This window comes from Molothrus ater, chromosome 3 (assembly GCF_012460135.2).
Source record: "Molothrus ater isolate BHLD 08-10-18 breed brown headed cowbird chromosome 3, BPBGC_Mater_1.1, whole genome shotgun sequence".
Taxonomy (NCBI): Eukaryota; Metazoa; Chordata; class Aves; order Passeriformes; family Icteridae; genus Molothrus; species Molothrus ater.
The window spans coordinates 76,032,882-76,057,775 of record NC_050480.2 but is presented as its reverse complement, the minus strand read 5'-3'; the positions used below and the strand labels follow the sequence as shown (position 1 = coordinate 76,057,775).

Sequence of the window (24,894 nt, the reverse complement as noted above, 5' to 3'; positions counted from 1 at the left end):
GGGCCGTCCCACCCTCCCCGCGCCGCCACGGCGACGGCGCCCGGCGGGGGCCAAACCGCTCCGCCTTTAACTCGTGCGCCGCCGGGAACGCCCGGTGCAGCCGAGACCTCGGCGTGTGGATTGAGCCCTTACCGAATAGGGGCAAAAAATGTGAGAAAAGGCAAAAGGTGGATTACTCGCTAGTGGTTCTTGCGGCTTTAATGGTGCTCCGTAGGACTTCTAAATATTTCAGTCGTACGAGTTCCTAGCGTTCAGCTCTCTCAAGCCGATAAAATGAGCTTGTTTTTAAGTTCTGGGCCCCTCACATCAGGAAGGGCATTGAAGGGCTGGAGTCTGTCCAGGGAAGGACAGGGAGCTGGGGAAGGCTCTGGGGCTCAAATCTGCTGAGGAGCGGCTGAGGGGTGGGGGGTGTTTAGCCTGGAGAAAAGGAGCCTCAGGGGAGACCTTAACACTCTGAACAACCACCTGAAAGGCGGCTGGAGCCAGCGGGGTTTGGTCTCCTCTCCCAGGCAAGAAGCAATAGGATGAGAGGAGAGGCTTAAGCTGCACCAGAGGAAATTCAGGTTGGACACCAGGAAGGATTTCTTCACAAAAAGAGTTGTTAAACATTGAAATGGGCTGCCCCGAGAGTTGATGGAGTCACTGTCCGTGGAGCTGTTTAAGGGAGGACTGGACGTGGCACTCAGTGCCATGGTCTGGTTGACTAGGTAGTGTTCCATCACAGGTTGCACTCAATGATCTCAGATGTCTTTCCCAACCTGGTTCTGTGAAATAATTATGAAAGAACTGATGTTTCAGCCTCTTTCCTGTGACTTTATAAAGCATTTGTAAAATAGAAATAAAATTACTTCACACCCTGACACTTCTGCTCCCGCAGTTTAATTTTCTCTTGTGTTAGTAAGCTCTTGTAGGCAACTGCGTATCCTAGAATTAGGTTAAACAAAAATTCAAATTCTGAAACTAGAGATTCAGGGCAATATGAAACCTCTGTTGGATGCTTGGGAAAGACTTCAAGAAGAAACAACTACTGAGAAAAAATGCCTTTTTACTGCTTCTATATTTTTAACTATATTTGACAGTGTAGCTTTTAAAGCAATAGTAAATAGTATAACATCATGTTTGTAAGTTTCAAAGAATTTTGGGAGATGTATCGTAAATTACAGTCCACGTTCCACACTAACAAGCAGCACTATATATTGATATCAAGGTCTGCCTACAAACAGGTTTTCTTAGAGTTGTGGTTGAATCTGTACATTATTCATATCTATGCCTTTAAAAAAAGTCTCTAGTTTTGTCATGAAAGCAAGCAAACTAATGATTGACAGATATATAGTGAATAATAGTGTAAGAAAAGAGGCACATCAAAGGAAGATAATCCCAAAGGAATTATTAATACATGAGAAACCATTGCAATGCAAACAGCCTGGTATGAAGGGTATAAAATACCCTGTTGTATTTTTCTCTACATGACACCAGTTTCTACAGTGTAAGTTAACTGCTAGTGGGGCTCAGCAAGTTTTAAAAAAAATCCTGAAACAAACAAACCAACCATTGGGACAAAACCAGTATTCAAATTGCAACACAGTACTCAAGAGAACCACGTTGTCAGAGATGCTTGTTTTGGGTTTTTTTTTGGCCTCTGACCCAGATGTGTCTCTATCTCATGCTGCCTTCAGAAAGACTGAGGCTGTGTTTCACAATGGAAAGCATAGGCAATGGTTTATGCTGTGCCTTCCACTTAGCAGACAAATGCACCATTGGCTCCTGATGTAACTGCAGAACCTGCACTTTGCACTTGCAATCTCATTTTGTTTTTTACAAAACTCCGAAGGTTCTTGCATTTAATGCCAGTAGAAGTCACCCTAGAACAAGATGGTGCAGAATTTGGGGAAGCTTCTGTAAAACCTGGAGAAGAAAGTATCCTAGTTGGTGTATAAGTGACACACGCCGCGGTGTGTTTGAGTCTCTGAGGCGCCTTGGGCCGCCAATACCCGGGGGCGCTCACGGGCCGGGGCGGAACGCGCGGCGCGGCGGCTCCTGCGCCCACCCGGCCCCATAAAGCGGCGGCCGGGCCGCGCGCCTGCGCGCTGCGGCGTTCGCGGCGCTCACGGGGCGAAGATGGCGGCGTTCTCGGGTACGTGGCGCGGGGGCCGCGGCCTCTCGGCCCTGAGGGAGCCTCTCGCCTCTGCCCGCCGGCTCTCGGGCTCCCTGCAGCACCGAGGGAAGCTCCTCGGCCGCCTTTCCAGACTGGCCCGCGGTAGTGTGTGGCTGACCATAGATCAGGCTGGAGGTTGCGAGGCCTGCGGGGGATGTAGGTGCTTCTCCCCGTGTCCTCGGGCTTCTGTAGGCTTTGAGAAATGGTTATCGGAATGGTTTGGCAGGTTTTATTGCATATGTGGATCTAGCAAAGGGGTTGCTTAAAAGTTAGGCGCGTTCCTCATGCTGGCTGGTTTCAGTAACAGGAGGTTTATCATAACTGTTCTCTGTATAGCAGTGGATAATAACTGGCTTTTGGTAAGAGAAGCTCTGCTTGGTGATACGATTTGGCAAACTATATGTATTATATAAACTATATATGTGTATATAATAGTAAACTGTAATCCAAAAGCTTACTATTAAAGGAGGAAGCATCACTCTGTGTCCCCTTCCCCACGTAGATATTTGTGGAACTAGGCAACCAGTCAAGATCAGAGTTCTGTAAAGTTTTAATGTATATGGGGTTTTTAGTTTGTTCCTTTTAACTGAACTTTTTGCATCTTATTATGGGGGCAAAATGCTGAAGCTTCTTCCCGAGATCTAAGGTCAGTTTGGATTAATTTGGATGTAGTTGAGGAAAATGTCGTGGTGTCATTGTTTGATTAAATTCTTGTACTTTATATTGAATTAAGCTGTGTGAGCTGTAAGTATATGGGAAAAAAATACAGATTTTTTTCCAACTTGGAATTAGTAGAAATTGGTTTTGATTGCTATTGATTTTGTTGCTTGTGTGGATTGTCTACTTTTGTAGGATTAGAGCCCAGCACTTGAAAATATTAAAGCTTCCTAAAATCACATTACAAATAAAACACATTTCTTACAGCATGTTTGTAGCTGAAGGAATTGATTTAGAGTAACCTTATGTACCCAAAGAGATGGCCAACAGATAAATTGTAATTTTGATGGTGTGCTACCAGCATTTGGGTCACTTAGGATTTGCTTTCCTCTTGCCTGTATTGAATAGCTGCAGGTTTCTTTTGTTTTCCTTTTTAAATACAGAGGATTTGTTTGTCAACATACAAGCATGTTGCTCCATATTTAACTTGTGTCTGAGGTACAACCATCAGACCTTGAGATGCGTTTGCCAGAAGGGGTATCCAAGAAAAAACTTTAAAAGGTGTCTGTAATTAATAACTTTATCAAAATCAAAACCTTGTTGTCTTATTGTCAGTCAAGATTTGAACTAGAGTCCTTACAGGATACAGGTTTTTTCTACTGTTTATACCTCAACTGTAGAGAAAGTTGGGTATTTGTGGTTAACAAAGTCTGACCCATTGTCTGCATAGGCAGTTTCCTTAGAGGTGCAAAGATAAGTACCTTGCCCTTGGAATGGTGCTCTGTTCCCAGTGTGTTCACTTTGCTGCTGCATCTGTACCTGCCCCTGTGCCCTGTGTGTGCCTGACTCTGCTCTGAGTGGGGACAGCTCTCAAAGCTGCCTGTGAGGAAGGGAGAATGTCTCCATCAGTGGGTGCTGGAGTGAAGGCAGCATATGCTGTTGCCCAAAAGAGTGGTTTTCCATGGTTCTGTCTGTAGCTGGAAGTGTTGATGCTTGGCAATCTTTGGGTGATGTGAGGTTATTAACACTGCTTGATCCTTCTTTACTTGTCTTACAGAAATGGGTGTTATGCCTGAGATAGCTCAAGCAGTGGAGGAGATGGACTGGCTGTAAGTAGGAGTGTGGCAAACTCTAATTTGCCTTTCAGCAATGTATGACATGGTTCTTAAAGCATCTCTGCTGTCACATTAAAGCAAAGTGGATGTGTGTTGTCCTTTAACTCTCATGTGCTTCTCTGTAGTGTGAGAGACTGAAGAATACAAACTGTGACTGCAGCAATAACACTTAACCTTGGTCAGGCAGACCACGACTGCTTATGCTTGACTTCTGTTGTTTCACAAAAGGCTCTGTGCCTCTGGTTTATTTCTATGTATCATGGATGAAATACTGTCACATAATTAATGCTAGTTCAGTTCATGTTTTCCAGACTGTGGTCTATTATTGTGTTTTTCAAATATAGTGCATGTGTGTCGGTCTTCTAAAAAAGTTATTATTCTTGTGTTTGGTTACTTGTTTGGCCAACGTGTTTTTACTTCAGAGTTTGAGTTGAATTGTCATTCAGAAAGTTGTCAGTATGGACAAACTTAATGTATGTAGTTCTTCTCATATGAATATTAATTAGCTGTGATTGTCTGAAAATGCTGTTTGAGTTTAGTTGTCTTAACTTTTTTTTTTCCAGTTTTGAACAGGAATCATGTAAATGAAGTCAGCATAAGTGACTTTAAAGAAAAACTCATTTGAAGAAAGGAAGACAAGGAATATGTAGTTAATAAGGGGTTTTTTTTATAACTTAGCATAATGATGTGAAATGTACTGCTCTTACCAAGGTGCAGCTGAATCCACTGCAAGCCAGGAGAAATAGCAGTTACCTACTTTATCTTGCAGATTATTTGGTTTCTGTGAATTTCTAGATAAGTAAAAATTCCTTTTTCTATTGATGTAGAACATTATTTTGTGTTAATGTGTTCTTTCCTGTAGTCTCCCTACAGATATCCAAGCAGAATCCATCCCGTTGATCTTAGGAGGTGGTGATGTGCTTATGGTATGTAGGCAGGATAGCCTATTTTTAGAAATAAGAATCCTGTGTCTTTCAGTTGTTGTTGGTGTGGTGAATTTTGTTCTTTCTGGACAGGTCCATAGTTAGACTAGCTCTCCTGTCCTGCTTCAGTAGAAAGTATATTCACTTTGAGTTACTAGTGTGTTTCCAGCTGTTCTTGCAGATGAAATCTGGGAGTATTGGGCTTTATTTTTTGACTTCTTGACAGGCACTGCCACATAAATGAGACCTGTCTGATCTCATCTGCTCTCCTTTTGCTATAAATACTTGACACAGCTCTATATGGAACATGCCAGATACTGCCCAAGCCAATGCTGCAGTATCAATAACTCCGAAAGTATCAGATTAGTATGCCTTGTTCATCCTGTCTTTTATGGTTCTCTGTGTTCTTCATTCCATAAGCCAAAATAATACTTCATAAAAAATAAACTTATGTTTATTTTTTTTATTTATTTTTACCAGCAGTCCTGGTAAAACTCTTGTATTTTTCTTCCTATAGGCTGCTGAAACTGGGAGTGGAAAAACTGGTGTAAGTAATCAAATTTATGTTAGCAGAAAGTAAAAGTCTTTAAGTGGTCTCATAAATGCAGAGAGAGTGTTTATATGTGTTTAAGCATTATTGGTAATAGTCTTTACCAACATATATGTAGGAATGTATTTCAGTACTTCTGGCTGTGATATTGCACCCAAAAATGAGGCTGGAAATAAGTGTATAACTTGTGGAATGAAAGTGACTTTTCATTTTAGGCTTTCAGCATTCCAGTTATCCAGATTGTTTATGAAACACTGAAAGACCAAATGGAAGGCAAGAAAGGAAAAGCCACTATTAAAACTGGAGGGGCAGGTAAGTTTTTGTGTCACATTCCTTAAATTCAAAATTCTGCTAACTTGTGTTGATTTTGTCACTTTTAGAAGTAGAGTTAACCTGCCATTAGGTAAGTATTTTTTCCATAATTTGGGATAGTGTAAATATAGTCATTCAGTGTTTTATTAAACAGAGAATATAAATTTACTGGTGGAATCATGGGAAGAACTGGTGTGCATTTGACTGCAGACTCTTAGTAATGCTCTTCTTTTCAGCTTGGGGCTGGCTGATCCACACCTGGCTTTCCAGTGTTCTTCTGAAAGCCCCATACTAGGTTAATGCCTTGCAAGATGTGGTGGTGGTGTCCACCTTAAAAGAAGGAGTTAAAAAATATCTTTCTATTCCAGGATTAGGTGAGACAAGCTGTGACACCATGGAGTTAGTTTGGGCCTCTTAAGTGAGCTTGAGCAGAAAGCTCTTCTAGGCTCAGACTTATTTTTATGTGCCTGGGATAACAGTGTAGGACCTTTCAATTCTGCTGTGCCGAGTAGATCTGTTGTGTTCCTTTTGGCACCTGCCTAGGTTTGGAATTGAATAATTGATATCTTGTTTCTTCTAGTAAACATTGAATTGAGCAGGAAATGTATTGGGCTGGAACTCAGCTATATAAAATGGACTGTAACTATGATAATATCCTCACAGTATTTGAGAGTCTGTTATGCATCCATTTAATTAGGCTTGGAACTGTAAAGCTGATAACCATGTCCAGTCTGTGGTACTGATAAGATTGGGTTTTATGTAAGTGAACAGTATTTGCACAAACAAGACTCTGAAGATATTATCGAAGTTGTCATCATTATAACTGCTGCTACATTGGTGTCAGTAAAGTCAACTTTAAAAAAGTTAAATCCTCATCGAGAGAATGTAATATGAATACACTAATACACTCAGTAAACCTAATTGAAATGACACCTGGTTTTTTTTAAGTCATGTATATATTTTATTACAGCATGTTATTTGGCATATGAAAAATGAAGTCAAAAATTCTATGTGCATTATCTTAGCTCCTTAGTAATGACATTTTAACTTAGAGCCTGAAAGATACCTTAATGTAAGCTTGGAACGGAAATGGCAAATAATGCATTTGAAATTTGTTGTTCTTTATATAGTTTTGGGTATTTTCCATCTGAATTTGATTGTGATTGTGTGAAACTGCCTTATTTTATAAAAGTCTTCCTTGTTTGCAGTTGCATTTTTAAGTAACTTAATCTGTCCTTAGTGGAATAATCTAAACTTCCATAGAATCCCTTTGCATTAAGCATTTGTGCCCTTCTTCGGATTGTATGCCTTCATTTGAGCTTACATGAATTTCATTGGAACAAAACTATTTCCCCAGAAAATTAAGCCAAACACTCTAGAAACATTTTGAACATCTAATTTGAGTTTCTCAGGCTTGATTTGTGGATTAAATGCTTTTTCTGTTATTGTCTTTCCAACTTAGTGCTCAATAAATGGCAAATGAACCCCTATGACAGAGGATCAGCTTTTGGTGAGTTGTCCTGCTGTTCACTTGAGAATTTTTACTTGGTGTAAAAAAGAATAAGCTAGAGGAAAGAATGCATGAAGTTTTCTTTTAAAAGCAGTTAGGCAATTTCTTTAACTAAAACTGTCTTCTAATTTTCAGCAATTGGATCAGATGGTTTGTGTTGCCAAAGCAGAGAGATAAAAGAATGGCATGGATGCAGAGCAACTAGAGGAGTGACTAAAGGTACATATAAAGTGATGTGTTTTGAATACTCTTCCAGAAAAGTTTTAGCAGAAATACCTGCTTGTCAGCCATTGTTAATGTAGATGGTTGCATTAAAATCTTTCTATCCATCTGACCATATTTAGTAGCTTAAGACTTGGAAATGACCAATACTTCTGTTTTGTTCTCCTTGTGTTGTAAATTACCTTTTCCCTGATAGTGATGCCTGAAAGTAGAACAAAATCTTCCTAAACAACCTTAAAATTATAATAGAAAAGCAAACATTTACTTGAAAGCCTTCAGTGCACAATATGGTGAAACCCATGCCCCGAATTAGATTGCTACAATTTTATAAGATCAGGCAGTTAGAATATTCAGCCAATATTGTCCAGTTAAAGGAGCAGTTGGTTAGGTAACCCCCCCCCCCCCCCCAGATTCTGCCCCGTTGGAGTCCTCCCCCTGGTCCTCAGATCCTACCTTTATTATGTCTATGATATGTGGTACAAAATAAAATGTCCTTGGTAAACTAACAAGCAAGACTAAACAAAACTTCTAAGAATGTGTCAAAGAGTTTGTTCCCTATTGTAAAGAGAGCTGGAAAATAGTACTAGAAGTTATACCTAGGCATTTAACACTCTACTAAGCTACAAATACATGAAGTATACAAAGAAAGCTAAAAATCTTCAGGCATCAATAGGAGACTGAGTTGCAGGAGGCAGAATCGTAACTAACATTCATCAGAATGCCTTTTTTTAGGAAATGGCTATACACACAGTACTTTGAGTTGTTTCCTCACAGACTTCATGCAGATGTGCAAAAATTTCATGGTTCTGTAGTTGTAGCAGTAGTTGAGAGGCCAACCCTAACACTTGACTCAGAAGTAGAGTCATCCTGATACTCCAGTGATTCTGGAAGTGTGTTCAGAAAGACCCTAAACAGTCTCCTCTAATGGGCTGTGCAGATAATTCTGTAGTCTGTGTGTACATAACAGCCAGCTGGATGTTCTTCAAGTGGCACAAGGAGTTGTTGATACTGGAGCATGCTGGTGGTCTGGTTCTGATTCTGCAGAACCTCCTGAGTTTTATCAGGTCCTGTGCATTGAGTAGGACCACTTCTCTCTTGCTTGTCACTCCTTTGGAGCCTTTCACACTCTACCTCTCAGTGAGTACTTTGTCTCTTTTGCCTGCTGTTTCTTCGTTTCCTACATAGGTATACAATTGACCTTTTCACACAAACACAGTGTAGGGGATTTCATGACACTTTCAGCAGGACTCGGATGTTAGATTTGTATGGTCTTGGAAGTAGCAAGACTGAACCACCTTAATGAATTTGGGTATTGTATTAGTTCCTTTCTTTTTTTTTTAAAGGAAAATATTACTATGAAGTTTCCTGTCATGACCAAGGCTTGTGCAGAGTTGGTTGGTCAACTATGCAGGCTTCACTAGATCTGGGTGAGTTTCCTTCTGAAGAGCCTATAGGTAGTTTTTATATTGACATGGAATGGGTGGAGTGCTGTTCTAGTGTTGCAGAGAATGGACTCTTCGGGAAGGATCCCAGTATTGGGGAGTTGAAAATGTTTTGTATAAGTATTTTAATTCCTGTAAGGGGAAGTCTCTGGTTGTGGCAGTGTTTTCTTGTCTTATGTGACTTTCTGCCTTTTACGCCTTTTTTTTTTTATTTTTAATGAAGATGACTGGAGACTGGTAAAATCTATAAATGTACTGCTGCAAAAGTACTAGTTTGGTGTACATCCAGGTCAGAAGTTAGTAATCAGCAGCAAATTGTTTATGTGATAGTGTTGGACATTTCAGTTGCTAATACCAAAAGGAAAAAGCATAATGTGTCAACCAGAAGATAAAAACCTATTGTCTTATCTTCAGGCACTGATAAATTTGGCTTTGGATTTGGTGGCACTGGTAAGAAATCTCACAACAAGCAATTTGACAGCTATGGTGAGGTAAGCTTGAATTGCATTTGGCAGAAATATTTTTTAAAGTTTTGCATGTTAGTTTTGTGCTGTTACAATCAACTGTCTTTGGAAATAGGGCTCACTGCTAAGGGAGGCTCACTGGGCAAAAGGGCAATGGAACATTGAAGCATTTTTGCATAAAAGCTTATTAAAAGATTCAACAAAAGCAGTTATAAGCTGAGACATGATAGTGGTTATATTGCAATTATATTTACGCTCATTTAGAAGTTAAAATTTTGCTGTGTGTTACAGATTAAAAGTTAACTGACCTCTTGAGATTTGTCTTGACTGACTTCATCTTTAGCTTGAATAAATCAACCCATATGTATACACTGGGAACATGCAAGTGAGGGCATTGTATTCTGTTTACTAGAAGTTAAAATATAAGTAATTTCACAACTCTTTAATCTGTCAAAATGCATTATTAATTTCTACTAAAACATAGAGTGCACTACTTCTGGCTATTGAGTTGGGTTTGCCATTACCTTAATGTACACTTCCGAAGTGTCGTCTGGGAATATCTATAATGGATTTTGTGTAGTGTAGCAGTGGAATTGAGATGTGTAAACATAAATAAATGAGTACTTAAGCAGAAACTCTTATTTTTTTGTGCTAATAATAACAGCTCAATGTCATAAAACCTGCAACTTTTATGACTACTGTAGGTTGTTTAACAGTGATTCTTGAGCTGTTGATTGGAAGCACTTAATGTATAAATGTTATTTAATACTTGTAAAATTAGCAGATTTCAAGTTACTAAAATAAAGCACTTAAGTATACATAACATGCATATAGTGTCATCTTCAAGCATTAGTCTTTTATTATAGTAAAAATACAGTTTTCTGATGTCATGTTTGGTGTTCTAAGCTTAGATTTACATTGGCTAATAAATATGTGACTAATGTGCTTTTCCATAATGCAGAATACTTCCAGGTAAATGGCTTAAATGTATTGTTGTCGTTGTGTTGGTTTTTGAAGTAAATTTAAAGCAGTAATAAATGTTTAAATACCAAGATCAATTGGGCAGTTTACTGAAGACTTGTGATCAAATAAAAATATGTGTTCAATTTACAATGGTCTGACTGAAATAAATTGAGCTTACTTGACTTCTGTCAAGAATCAGCATTTGTTAGGGAGAGGTGAGAAAACTAAAAGCTGACAGAATATAAGCACTAAGTTGTCTTAATGCACTGAAAATGTCTTAGCTTCACAAACTTTTTTTTTTGCAGGAATTCACTATGCATGATACAATTGGCTGTTACCTAGACACAGAAAAAGGACAAATAAAATTTTCCAAAAATGGTAAGTTTTATTCTCTTTGTTTGGAATTTTATTTGGATGCTTTTGTTGGGGGGAGGGAAGGAGAGGAATGCACACACTTGCAGAGTCTGACTGAACCAACCTTATTTTCAGGGAAGGACCTTGGCCTTGCATTTGAAATCCCTCCACATATAAGGAACCAAGCACTTTTTGCAGCTTGTGTACTGAAGGTAACAGGAATATTACAGATGTCCAAGATTATTATAATTTTTCTGGGTTTGTTTATAATTAAGTATAAAATTTGCATAGCCACTTACAGTTACTGCAGTTGTGCATGTAAAGTCAGTTTTCTTTGGTTTACCAGTATTCACTACTGAAGTAATAATGTAGCTTTGAGTACATTTAAGTAATAAATAGCTTTGAGTACCATTTAAGCTAAATGTTTAAATTCAAATTTTAATCTTGAATTTATAGGTAGAATAGCATGGACAACTAATTCCTAATAACAGTGCTATGTTGTGTGTATTAAACTGTTGTATACTGCCATTCAACTGATACAAGCAAATAGCTTGAAAGTCAGATAGCTTGTTTCATTTCTTCTGTACTCTAACATTACTGTAAAGTAGTACTATGTCCTTTCAGTGGTTAGAGAGATGTACAACTTCAGAAAAAATTCTTTGGTTAAAAGTTGGCTTAAGTTCCAGCAACTTGGGGAGGAGGAATGTATAAGATAGACAAAGTGTTTCCTTCTCCCATCTTCTTGTTTTTTTCTGTTTTTTTTCATTACTGAGTTGTTTCTCATTTTTTGTGGTCTCTTGAATCTGTGTGTATGACACAACTTTGTTGATACCTAGAATGCGGAATTGAAATTCAATTTTGGTGAAGAAGATTTCAAGTTTCCACCAAAAGATGGCTATGTTGGCCTTTGCAAGGCTCCTGAGGGTAGTGTTGTAAAATCACAACACTCAGGTAGGTTACATTTTTACAAACTTCTCTTGTTTCTGTATTCAGGTTGTGTTGCAGCATCTTTGGATCCCTTTAATTGCAATCAGAAAGATCTTAAATAGAGCAGTAATGAAGAAATATTGATGCTTTTTTGAAAGTATACCAGATTTTCTTACTGTTAAACCACCAATAGTCTTTCATATTTGGAATTTAGAAGTACATCAGATAAAAGAAGTCCAGCTAAGTTTTTCAACAGTGTTATTGTAAAAATGTGTGGGTCTTTATGCCCCACAATGGAATGGATTATCCTGCATGGCCAGTACACCAACTTGTAAGTTCTGATCATTATTCTGAAGTTACTCATAATTGAGAGAGCAATCACATCACCTCTGAATGGAGCATATAGAATTATTAGGTTTTAATTACTAATAGAAAATCCAGATCTGTTTCCAGTAAAAAATTCCAGAATAGGAATATAGTTTGTCTTAATGGTGATTTTTTTTTTCCACTTAGGAAATGCCCAAGTGGTTCAAGCACAGAACCTTCCAAATGCTCCAAAAGCATTGATTGTAGAACCATCAAGAGAGCTGGCAGAACAAACTTTGAACAATGTGAAGCAGTTCAAAAAATATGTTGATAATCCCAAATTAAGGTAAAAGTGAATTTGTTAGTTGCATTTATGGTATTTTCCATGGTTGTAACTTCATGGGGAGATGGGGAGTAGGTTCCACTTTGTAGCTAAGTGAACCATAATCTGCAGTGCTGCTGACAATAATAATATCAGTAATAACCTGCTACCAACCAAACTTCTGACTATGCAACTGCAGTTAGACCACTTAGGGGTTTTTGGTATGTTTTATCAGTGGACTGCCTTTTTCTCATACAAGAAATTTGGTAGGTAGGTGTTTTTTTTTAATTATCAGTGATAGCTAGTATGATACTTCACATGCTTCTCTTGATTAAAAATGTTATCTGCTTACTGCCTTTCTTTCCTAAACATTTTCCTATGCCTCCATCTCCTTCTACCCCCTCATTTTGTTTGTTTTTCATCTCCATCAAATAGTTGTATACAGGGTCTGCTCTCTTTAATTAATGTGCTTGCAGGAAAAATTATCATGGAGGTGCAATTCTGAAAAATGAATCATCTATAGTGCTTGTTAAGTTGTCTCTGCTTTGAGAGACAACTGTGCTTCTAAAACTTAAGCATTTCCCAATGATAAACAGCAATCTGTTTATAAGAGTTCATTTACTAGAATTGCTGGGATTAAGCAATAGGAATGGGCAAACTACAATGGAAGATTAATTTAGTTTACTGTTATTTGCATTTCTAACTTTCAAGGGCACAGGAAACTTTAGTGCACTAAGTTACATTATTTTTGAGATTTTTGATAAACATTTTTTGTAAGATTAAATTTGTTAAGGTGCTAATTTGCTTAAAACAACAGTGATAATCACATTCAATTACAGTTTGGTAACAAAGTTTTCACTGGAACTGACGTACACTTGTGAAAGGATGAGTTTCAAAATTAATTTTTTCTATTTTGTTCTTGAAATTACTGTTCAGAGCTGTTAATTGTCAGTTATCAATAAAAACATCTGTCTGAAGACTGATTCTAAGTATACCTTCTGAATATAATAAATGGGTAAATCTCAAATATATTGATGTAATTTTAGGGAACTGCTTATTATTGGTGGAGTGGCTGCAAGAGATCAACTCTCTGTACTGGAACAAGGTGTAAGTGGTATTTTTTTCATATGATTTATTAGTTTGGGTTCCAAGCAATTGATGATGTTGCTAGAGGATATTAATGGTGGTAACTCATGTAATAAGAATAATAAACATGTTAAAACAAAAATGTACAGTCAATAGGAAGCTCATGTTACAGCAGTCTAGCAGCTGTTCCTTTACTTCCATGTCAATACAAGTACCTATACTACTTAAGTTCTCTTGGAGCCTGAGTACTCCTGAAAATCTTAAAATGAAAGTTCAGTTGTTTGCCATTTGTTCTTAATCAACAAGACAGTTTTCCTATTAACTTCTGTCCTGTTTTTGTGAATAACAATAGTCTGCAGTTATCAAGATGAACCTACACTACAAACCAGTCCTACATAGAAGGAAGTGGTCTGGTTTCAGCGGCATGGAATGTACACTTGATTCAGTCTCACTGTAGGGAGAACAGAGTCACAGGGCCGTGTTTTTTATTTAAGACTCACTTTTGGAAGTGAAAGCACATCACTCTTGATAAATTTTCTAGTGGTTCTAGCTGCCAAAATGAAAAATTTCTGTTAAGCCTACTTGAGCTGGAAGATTATTTGACTTCCATGTGAATGCTAAGTTTTTGATTGTGAACCTTTCTGTCTGGCAAAATTTGTAGTTATTTCTGTAGTCAATAGATTTTGTATCCTTCTACCTTGAGAAAAATTTATCCCCGTTTAAAAACAAATCTGTTTGTTGGCTTTTGATAACAAGATTACACTGCTTGGGGTTCAGGGAAGGAAAAAGGGGCACAGCACTTCCCAAATAAGGGAAGGCTTCTTCCCTAAGGTAGATGCTGCTAATGAAATGACTGTAGAACCAAAATGCAGGTTGCTCAGAGAGGAGGTTGTAGGATCCCTTTCCAGAAAGGTACTGAAAATTGTATTAGGCAGCTACCTAAAATAACTTAGAAATTGTCCTTGATTTGCATGTGAAAGTGGGGAGTGGAGACCAGATGATAATCTCAAGAGATCCCTCCGACACAAATTACTCTAGGATTTTATGAAGTTATAATTAATAGTAAATAAAGCATTATACTGATAATTGTTTCATAATGTTAAGCTTAGATAAAACTTTTCATGTCTCTAGTTAGTTACAGGACCAACTCATACTCTTTATGTACTTCATAGGTGGATATTGTTGTTGGAACTCCTGGAAGGCTGGATGACCTGGTCTCAACAGGGAAGATTAATTTATCTCAAGTTAGATTCCTGGTTCTGGATGAAGCTGTATGTAGAGAACTAAGTGCTACTTAAATTCTGTTCTTAAATGCAGTATGATATTTGCAAAAAAAGTGAAACATGGTTGTTCTATAGTATTTGATAATTCAGTGGAACAATTAGGTACCTATAGACTGTTCCACCTTAATCCTCTCATTGTTTGCAACCATAGTAACCTGCTTTTTTTTCCCCTCCCACACTCCTGGCCTCTCTGTTAAATCTGTTTGGAATTTTTCTGATAGGAAAATGTATTTCAAATTATATTTACAAGGTACTGAAGTCTGTCCCTGCCACTGCAGGGAGCTCGAAGGACAAAGACAAAATATAAGTGTTAGTTAACCCAGCAGGTCTTGAGGCTAGTGAATGTTGTACTCAGTATGCTGTGAAATAAGGGCATCTCTGTGATCTCTGGTAGTACATCTGAATATTCACAAAGATCAAATGCCTTGGGGTGTTAGCTAGGAGTAGCTGCTTAGCTTCTCAGCAGCTATAATGTAAGTGCTCCACATTTTTACTGGGTTTTCCTCCTTAGTAATAATATCCCTGCTATGCACTGACTGTCCAGCTAATTAAAAGCAGGAACTTCTGAGACTAGGAGTGTATTGCTTATCTAACTCAAGTGTAAAGACTGAGAAATGAGAGAAGATTTGCAGCTTCATCTCTTTTATTTCATCCCCACACAGGATGGCCTTCTCCTCCAAGGTTATTCAGATTTTATAAACAGGATCCATAGTCAAATTCCTCAGATAACCTCAGATGGAAAAAGACTTCAGGTATAAAATATTTGTGGTTTGTTTTTTTTTTTTTGTTGTGGGTTTTTTTTTAGTTTGTTTTGTTTGCTTAAATATTTTTGGGGGTGTGTTGTGTGTTCTGCTTTCAGTTGTTGACTATTATTTGGCATAGAGCATGCTTCTTTGGCGTTCCCAAAAGCTCTTGTCCAAAACTAACACATGTTCAGTGAGTTCAGTAATTGCCTGTGAAAATATTTTTAGCCTCCTAGATGTTGAAGCCTAGTGTTCAGGAGTTTTCAATTTATTTTGAATTATTTATATATAAATCTAGCAAACATGACTGAACACATACTTTATGATTTCTAACATATTAATACTCTTGACTCATCAGCTTTCAATAGTTTTGCATTCTTCCCAGTAATTTTTTGGGTCTCTGTAACAGAATAGTTAATCAACTTATTTTGCATCCTGACTCTTGCCAACTGTGATGAGGAGATCCAAACATTTTCTGTTTTGCTATGTTATGCTATTCAACTACATAACATTCATACAGTTCTACTCTCACCTTTTTGGACTGGGAGGATCTTATCTTCAGTGGTATCCATGTGACTCTCTTCTTCTCAGGTGATTGTGTGCTCTGCAACCCTGCATTCTTTTGATGTGAAAAAACTATCCGAAAAAATCATGCATTTTCCTACCTGGGTAGATTTGAAAGGAGAAGATTCTGTCCCTGAAACTGTACACCATGTAGTTGTGCCTGTAAATCCAAAAACTGATAAACTCTGGGAAAGGCTTGGCAAGAATCATATCAGAGTAAGTGAAAATTGAGTTTTTTTGTCCATGTTTACTTATTTAACCTTCAGAACAGGGGCCTAATATTGAAGGATCTTTGCTGGCTATTGAAACAGCTTAATCTGAAATGGTTTGTTTCATGGTAGTCAGCATCATATCAGTGGTGTCATAACTCTGTTTCTGAACAGCTCAGTGTTACAAGCATGGCTGAGGAAGAGCTTGATTGAGTAACAGTCTGATTTGCACTAGAGAGCAATGGCATTGTGCTTTTTCACTCATTTCACAGCTAATGGTCCATGGCCTAACTGTACTTAGTATCTCTTTTCTGACTTGGCAGGAGGGAATAAACCTGCCAAGATGGATCATTCTATAAGGTAGTTCTGTCTCCAACCCATGTGAGATGAGCAGTTTTTACAGGAATGGATGTCATATCAGACTGCATTTGAGATTCCAGATCTTACATACACCTGACACCTATTCACATGAGAAGGTGTTGGTTATTCAGGTCTTTAGTATTCAAGTTCTGAATAACCTGCAACCATGTTTTGTTCTTGGCAACTCTGATGCAGTTACAAATCTACGGTTTTCTTAATCTCTCTTTGTCTTTGGAACATCTGTTTGTCATGTGTTGTCATTAAGTCTTAGTGTGAGTTTATTTCTTTTGGATTTTAAGTTTATATCTAATTCAGGCTAGCATAGGGGAAAGATAAGGAATTACTATTTATGTGATTTGACTATATTTTACAAAATCTTTTTATTCTGGTTTGTTTGTGTGTTTTCAATTCTTCACTTTGTTCAAAGGTGTTTCCTATCCAGTGGCTACATAGTTTTATTGCCCATTTTTATGAATATAAGTTTTGTATTCTTAAATACAAGACCTTCCTGTAGCTAAAGGTGGGTAAACATGGCTGGTAGGAGAGCAGAATGCTAAGATTACTTCTAAACTTTTGTTTCTTCCTAGTTACAAGTTAATGGAGTTAAGTATTTCTCTGTGAAGAGTGGACTACTGACTTGGGGGGCTTTTTTGTTTGTGTTTTGTCTAGACTGATGAAGTACATGCAAAAGATAATACACGGCCCGGCGCTAACACTCCAGGTAATGAACAACACTAAGAAATCATGACATTCTTGTAAATGTTTTGAATTAAAGGTAAATTGTAGTAGACACTGGCCTTGAGTCATGTTCCTCCAAAATTGTGTTTCTACATTCTCATAGTCTTGAAGAGAAATGTGTTTCTGTAACTGGGAAATAGCAAAGAGACTTGAATATATATTTTGCAGATTTGTAGACAAGTGTTTGTTGGTGTGTATAAGAAACCTGAAATTTCTGAGTGCTTTTGTTCTTCCTGTATTGTATCACCTTGGAGCACAGGAGCGTGGAAGGGAGAGGTAGAAACTGAAGGTTTAGCTTACTTGCTCTAATAATAAAAGTTTAACTGTCTACTTGAAGGCTAGAGAACTTCAAAGATACGCAGTTCAAAGGTTCTTCATGTTTTTAAACAATTTGAGTGAAATAACTTCTTGATTTTTATTTAGAAATGTGGTCTGAAGCTATTAAAATTCTAAAAGGAGAATACACTGTTCGAGCAATTAAAGAGCACAAGATGGATCAAGCCATTATCTTCTGCAGGACTAAAATAGACTGTGATAATATGGAGCAATACTTCATCCAGCAGGGTGGAGGTAATGTTTTCATGTCAGCCTTACTCAGCTCACTTTTCTCACGTCTGTGTTTTTTCAACACCAAATTTGTATGATAGAGGTCACCAGTACTGGGACACGGCACAGAAAAAATTGTGCTACAGTTTTTTGCATACTGACTGGGCTTAAAATTCAGAGTTTTGTAGCAGGCAGCTGCAGGGGTGCCCTTTGTGAAAGAAAGCAATGAACGGTCTTGTACCTGTTCCAGATAGTTCTGAAATGAATGGAAACCTATCATGCACCAAAATTTGAACCAGTGAGAAGATATATGGTGCCTCTGCTGAAACATGCTAGTAAAATTGATAGTCAGTAAGGGGAAGAGAGATGGGAAGAGATGTTCACACCTAAAAAGACATTGGAGAAATGTGAAAGAAAACACAGGAACAGTGAAAGGAATGTGTGAGGAGAAAGGTGAAGATGAACATTTGTAGAAATGAAGAAATTTAGAGTAGGAAAGAGTAAGGAAAAGTGCCTGCACAGGTCTGCTCTTGGGAGGAGGGAGAAATTGTATTTTACTGCTTGTCTTGTGTATTTTTTCCACCCCAATGCCTCTGAAATTTTTTTCCAATTCTATATGGTTTTGTGTCATAGCTTATATGTGATGTAATTAATGCATATAAATTCTTTCAGGCCCTGATAGGAAGGGACATCAGTTCTCCTGTGTCTGTCTGCATGGTGATAGAAAACCTCAAGAAAGAAAGCAAAACCTGGAAAGATTTAAGGTGATGCAGCAGATTTTTGAAGGCTTTTTCCTCATCTCCCAATATCTGAATTTGTATGTTAATTTGTGTTCCTACTTCTCTATTTAAATTAAATTGCATTCAAATGCTCTGTGTCCCACTTCCTGAAATTGTAAGGCACATTTTCTGTAGGTGGAAGTCTGTACTGGTGGTAATCAGTATGACCTTTGTGAGTTTGAATTCAGAAGATAGTAGGCTTACTTTGGAATAAAAACCTAACTTTAAACTCTATAGTAATTACACTGGTTTTTAAGGTCTTTAGTACTTGGTCACTTAAAAAAAAGGTTCAGTATTACAGTTTAGTTTTGATGAAGCTGTTTGTTGGTTTTGTTTGCCTTATGGTGCTGGGGAAAGAAACAAGTATGTAAATTCACCGAACTATTCATGCGTTACTTGAAGTGTTCTTAAAGGTGAAGTGCAAAGGACTATGATTTCATTGCTTGGGATTTTGCTTGCTGTGTTTAGCACAACACTTCATTACAGCTCTGTTTTTGCAGAGAGGAGATGTCCGTTTCCTGATCTGCACAGATGTTGCTGCTAGAGGAATTGATATTCATGGTGTACCATATGGTAAGACAGTTTTTTGAACTTAACCTGTTGAATTGCACTGGAGCTTCAATATATTTGCCTGTCCAGTAGTTAAAATAAATATATGACTTACAGCATAATTTTAAGAGATGTAGATGTTAAAGGCTGAAACTAGGCAATATTTAATTTGGTTGTTCACCATAAGTTCTCAAATACTTTATGTTGTTCTGCATTTTTGGGAATCGTTAATTCGGTTTTCCATTCTTGCCAAAAAGTAATCAGAGAGAAAGCAGTTTGAGTGTGAGAGCCTTTATTGCAGGTATTGCAGGTTACACCTGTAACTGTTGTAATAGACTATAAAGTTATGTACATAGACTAAGGAGAGGAATTGCAGCAATCAAAATAATATTTTAGGTATCTGATCTCTGACCTTAGCTCATACATTAAAAAAAAAATCTTGTGTTCTCTGTGAACTGTCTGTGTTACACAGTTATCAATGTGACGCTCCCTGATGAAAAACAGAACTATGTTCATCGAATTGGAAGAGTCGGCAGAGCTGAGAGGTATGTGTGTGTTCAGAGCAGCCAGCAGGTGTTGTGAGATTTGTTGTTGTTGTTGTTTCACAAGTTGGCAATAGTTACTGAAATACATTTCTCCCTCCCTTGTCTCCTAATATTTCAGGATGGGTTTGGCAATCTCCCTCGTGGCAAAAGAAAAAGAAAAGGTAATTATACTCCAAAGCAAAGATGGACAGACATTATTTACTGAGGTTCTGTCCCCAGCTGCTATCTGACCTTCTTATCCTGCATTGAAAAACTGCTTTTTTTTGTCCCTACTTAATTGAAGGAGAACATAAACAGATTCCTGAATTCTTTTTCATGCTATAATTAGTCAAAATGAATGTACTAAACTATTTCACAAAGTTTAGAGGTTGTTTTGCATTATTTCTAGGTTTGGTATCATGTATGCAGTAGTCGTGGAAAAGGGTGTTATAACACCAGGCTGAAGGAAGAAGGAGGTTGTACCATATGGTACAATGAGATGCAGGTAAGCATTTTGCTTAAATGTTCCCCAATTCCTCTAAAAGATTCCAGAATAAAGTTCTTGTTTCACCTGTGTAGCTGAAGTACAGTCTAGTCTTAATGTGTTTTTAACCTTTGATTCCATTTAAAGAAGAAATTAGAACATAGAACATTAGAACTTTTCAAGTTATATGTTCTGTAAGTTGTTTAATTATAAAAACCTATTTTAATATTCCCAGCCAATGTTGTTGGAGTCTTACTTGCAGTTTCTTTATAGTCTTCCTAATCAAAGTCTGTTAAGATATATATCCTGAAGAGAATGTTAGTTTAGATGGTTTGTTGCAAAATTGTCACTTAAACTATTCCCAGGTTAGAGAAACAACAGTTTTATCTCTTAGGTAGGTTTTCATTGGGATTTGTATACCAGCTATGAATGCAGGTTAAAAAGCAATACTTGCTTTCTTTCTCTAATGAAGAAGGGCAAATAGACCTCATCTGTGATAAAATAAGTTTGGACTATGAGCTGTTATAAAGTAGCCTCATTTATTCAAGTAGGGTAGTGTATGAAATGAAGACTTCTAGGTAGGGTAAAACCATACTGAAATTGGAAATGAACTTGTGTAGTCTGTAATAAAAAGGTGTTAGTCTTCTGTATCTGTGACCAAACTGTTTTGTGTACCATTCCTGTCCAAACTACTCAGATGTGACTGTTCAGAACACTAGTTTGACTAGTCTTGGACCATAGAGTATTTAAAGACTTCTTGGGTTTTTTTCTCTTAGTTGCTGGGGGAGATTGAAGAACACTTAAACTGCACTATTGCCCAAGTTGAACCAGACATAAAAGTACCAGTGGATGATTTTGATGGGAAAGTTACATATGGGCAGAAGAGAGCTCTGGGAGGTAAGGATGAACTACTCTCAAGTTCCCTTGCTATGCAGTGCTCAGTTTCCAGTTTCCTGGTTGTCTCCTGTGTCACTACAGAATAATAGACTATAAATAAAAAATAATAGATGATAAATAAATGGATTATAAAAGGCTGCTAGCTCTTTGCTGTCATTTGTTACATGCAGTCTATAGGTTGCAAGTGACAAGAGTATGTGTATACCTGTTCTGGTTTTTTGTGCCTTTTTTTTTTTAAATAAAGTAATTAACTCTCCGAATGACTGTGGTTGGGCATTGTTAGTTCTGCTGAAAAATGACTTTGAACATGTAATTTAGATTGTATCTCTTTTGGCAGGTGGACTGTATAAAGGCCATGTGGATATTCTGGCACCTACAGTACAAGAGTTGGCTGCCCTTGAAAAGGAGGCTCAGACATCTTTCTTGCATCTTGGCTATCTTCCTAACCAGCTGTTCAGAACATTCTGATTGTGCCACACTGGAGAGAAGGCTTGAGTTAATAAATGCTCTGCCCTGCAAATACAAAAATCCTGCACTGTCTCTGAGTAGAGGTAGTTAGAAAGTGATTAAAACTAAATATACTTCTTGCATGAGGAACAGAGTGTTCAGCACTGTTAACTTTGAATAAGCTGTTCTCCTAATAAAATAAAACAAGTCAAAGATGAAATGGTTTTGTTTGGTTTTTTTTTGCCTTAAAGGATTAATTTGCAGAATCATTCTTTGCATGATTTTGTTAATTTATTGAAAGTACAAGGGTAGTTAGGCAAATGTGGGAGGAAAGTTTTATATTTCTATTTATTTATATTTCAAATTATTTAATTATTTGTGTACTTTAAATTTTTAATGCTGGGCTGACTAAAGATAGATTCATATTCATTCAGACAGCTGTTTATATTTATACTAAATAAGAAAAAAAAAACGGATCTCAAGTAGGTATTTGATGAAGCTCTTTGTTTTCCTAAACCCCTACAATCTAGGCTGATAACTGCATTTTGATTCTGTAGTTCTAGACTTCTCACATTTAATGGTTCTTAAATTTCTGAAATGGATTGTACAGTATTGTAGCAATATTGTTACAAAAATTTCTACAATACTTCTGAATTCATAGGGGAATATCATGTGAGTATCAAAGCATTTCATAACATTGCAGGAAAAGCTTTTTCGTGCAGCAGTATAGGCTGAAATATTTAATGCCTCTTGTGCTGCTTTCAGACAGGTTGAATTTTTTACTTTTTGTTACTGCAGTCTGGCTTGGAATTTCTTTTTAGCTTTTTTTCTCTAGTGACCTTTTTAATGATAATTAGAAATTTGTAACTTTTCCTACAATTGTCATCCAAATATCTCAGGTCATTGGGAATGCCAGACACCCACAAATCAAGTTAGCTTTTGCCTTCTTGGTGAAGTTATCTTTTCACAGAATGTTTCATCCCCTTGAAAGAGCAGTGACAATCAATTTAAACTCAGGTTAAGCAAATTATGATTTGTAGTGTTACCTGGAGAGGGCAGACTGAGAGATGCAGGGATTATAATAAAAACCCTTGATTTTTCAGTAATTTAAACAAAGTATTGCATTTAGAGAAATTAGTGGTATTACTTGATCCCAAGGAGAGGGGAGATTACATGGGATGCTTATCATTAGAACTTCGGAAGAAAAGTTCTATTGTGTTGTGTTGGTCTTGTCAGACAAAAGTAATGAAATCTGTCAATCCTAAGTCAATCAAAATTAATTTATTGCAAGGCCTAAAATAATTTAGATGCAGAAGGAATTAGATCATTCATGTTTGCCAGTTGAAGCTGAGATTAAAATCAGTTTTATCTAGTTTAGACATAGATCTTGGGAAATATTTTTAAATCACAGGGAAATGGTGGATAGATGGAATCAAAGTCTTAGGAGCATTGATCTTTTTGTTAAAATGTGACATTCTAAATTTGCTACATGTTCCCCAAGTGCTGATATCTTTGAAGATTTGCTGTTGGGTATCCAAATTACAAATCATGACTAATTAGGGCTGAAAAAATGATGCTAAAAATGAAAATTACTTTAAGCATGTAATTTAGGCATGCCAATTCTTACCTAAAATTTGTATTGGTGCTGGAGCTGAAATTACTACACTGGCCTGATGAATATTTGCTTTCAGAAGAGTTTTGCTGATATGCCTTCAAACGCAGTAGCATGAAAGAGGTATGGGGCAGTTTCTGGTTGACAAACTTCAAAGGTTGTGTGAGATGTCAAGAACTTAACTGTATCTTGTGCTAAATGGCAGAAAATCCCCACTGCCATAATCAGTAATCTCTAGGAAAAGTATTTAGATCAGATGGCATATAACCTAGCAATTGTTTGGGGGGATCTGGCCTGGGTTTTTTATATTACTTGCAGTTACTGCTGTCTTAAACCACTAAGATGGATTTAGTGGAAAACTAGACATTTTTTCCAGAAAGCAAATATGGCTATTTAAAAAAAAAATCTTGAAAACCAAAATAAAATAAAAATTTGAATGAAGTTACACTGAATTAAGTGCAGACAATTTTGATATGATGTTCCCTGCCTCTTGTTATTTTTATTTGGGAATGAACATGCCTTTACACCTGGTTACAGGAAGTGATAAGGCATATCTAGATAGACTGGCATGATTCCAGTTAAAAGTTTCAACTGCCTCTCTTGAACCAAGCCCTGACTTGCTTTCACACCAGTCAAGCTATGAAGATGTTTTTGTTCTGGATGTTAAAAGTCAACAGCTACCCAAGGAAAAAAAAATTCAGCATCAGGTGATGTTGTACATCTCATGGGAATGCTCCAAGTAATTGAAAAAAATAAAAACTTCTCTCGTAGAAATCAAGTTAGCTAATTTTTGTTACATCTCTGAACGGATCTGCAGGGGGGCTGCTGGGCACGCGTGTGCTCCGTGCCCGGCCGGGGCTGTCTGTCCCGAGGGTCGCTCCCAGCCCTGCCCGCCTCGTGGTGGTGCTCGCGTCTCGCGTATTCCCCTTCCACGCCAGCCTGCTGCTCCCAACTGGGTCAATTACACTCTCCCTATCTTTTTTTTTTTCCTCTTTAGAAACAAACAAACTCCTAAACTAAAAAGAACTTAAAGCTTTTGGAGCTGTTTGTGTGGAACGCAAACTCACAATGAAGGGCCCTTGCTTCACTGCCTGACTTCTTGTCGCAGCTTGAATAAACATGCAGTGTGAGCTGCTCGGATTGCTAATCCACTCACTTCTGCTTTAAAGGGCTTGTTCCTTGTCTGGGTACAAAGCTAATTCTTGCTACTGTACATGTCAAAACTGTGTTTATTTTTCTTCTCAGTGCTGATTTCTAGGGCTTGCGAACTGAAAACAGAAACAAAAAATAGGCTTTCATCAGTGCCCCTGGCAATATTTGTTGCCATTTACTGGTTTTAAAATTGTGTAAGCAAATCCCATGTAGACGTTCTTGCTGTGCTTCAGCTTTCCTGACCAAAAGGAAGGAATGAGAAATTGAAGATTAGCCTGAGTAAAATGAAAAAAATACAAATTCTAGTTTTAACCTTTTTTTTTAACTAGTTATATTTTAATAACAGCTATAAAGTTGACTTAGGGAGATATTTTTGTTTGGTTTCTTGAGTTTATTACTTGCTTACTGGAGCACCCTCTTTCAATAGCTTTGTATTTTTGACTAATTTGCTTTAGCACATGTCTTTGAGAGAACTCACATTCTTATTGGATGATTAACTATTCATTTATAACTACTAGTAGTAATCTTTCTTTGTTTTCCTTTACACTCCTATAAAGGTTCCTTTTATGGAAGGGAAAAGGATACAGATGGTGTTTGCCACTCAGTGTCCAAACTGCTGAGCTGGGGCCCCCTTTTAGCAAGCTCCAAAGGCAGGAGGAGTTTGCTGGTCTCTTAGCTTTAAGTATGGTTCTGTTTTGC

General features: G+C 37.4%; 1 protein-coding gene across 1 annotated transcript; it reads left to right on the top strand.

Moving 5' to 3' along the window:
• The first annotated feature begins 2,076 nt into the window (after positions 1–2,076).
• On the top strand, positions 2,077–21,651 carry DDX1 (DEAD-box helicase 1). Its single transcript, XM_036380422.1, has 26 exons — positions 2,077–2,134; positions 3,870–3,921; positions 4,790–4,853; positions 5,368–5,397; positions 5,616–5,712; positions 7,175–7,222; positions 7,358–7,441; positions 8,788–8,871; positions 9,301–9,377; positions 10,619–10,691; positions 10,803–10,879; positions 11,504–11,618; positions 12,108–12,246; positions 13,269–13,329; positions 14,481–14,579; positions 15,254–15,343; positions 15,926–16,114; positions 17,137–17,188; positions 17,629–17,775; positions 18,424–18,515; positions 19,031–19,103; positions 19,552–19,624; positions 19,743–19,785; positions 20,013–20,108; positions 20,864–20,984; positions 21,322–21,651. Exons 1-26 carry the CDS (start codon positions 2,119–2,121, stop codon positions 21,450–21,452), a joined length of 2,223 nt encoding a protein of 740 aa, XP_036236315.1. The 5' UTR covers positions 2,077–2,118; the 3' UTR covers positions 21,453–21,651.
• The last annotated feature ends 3,243 nt before the right edge of the window (positions 21,652–24,894 follow it).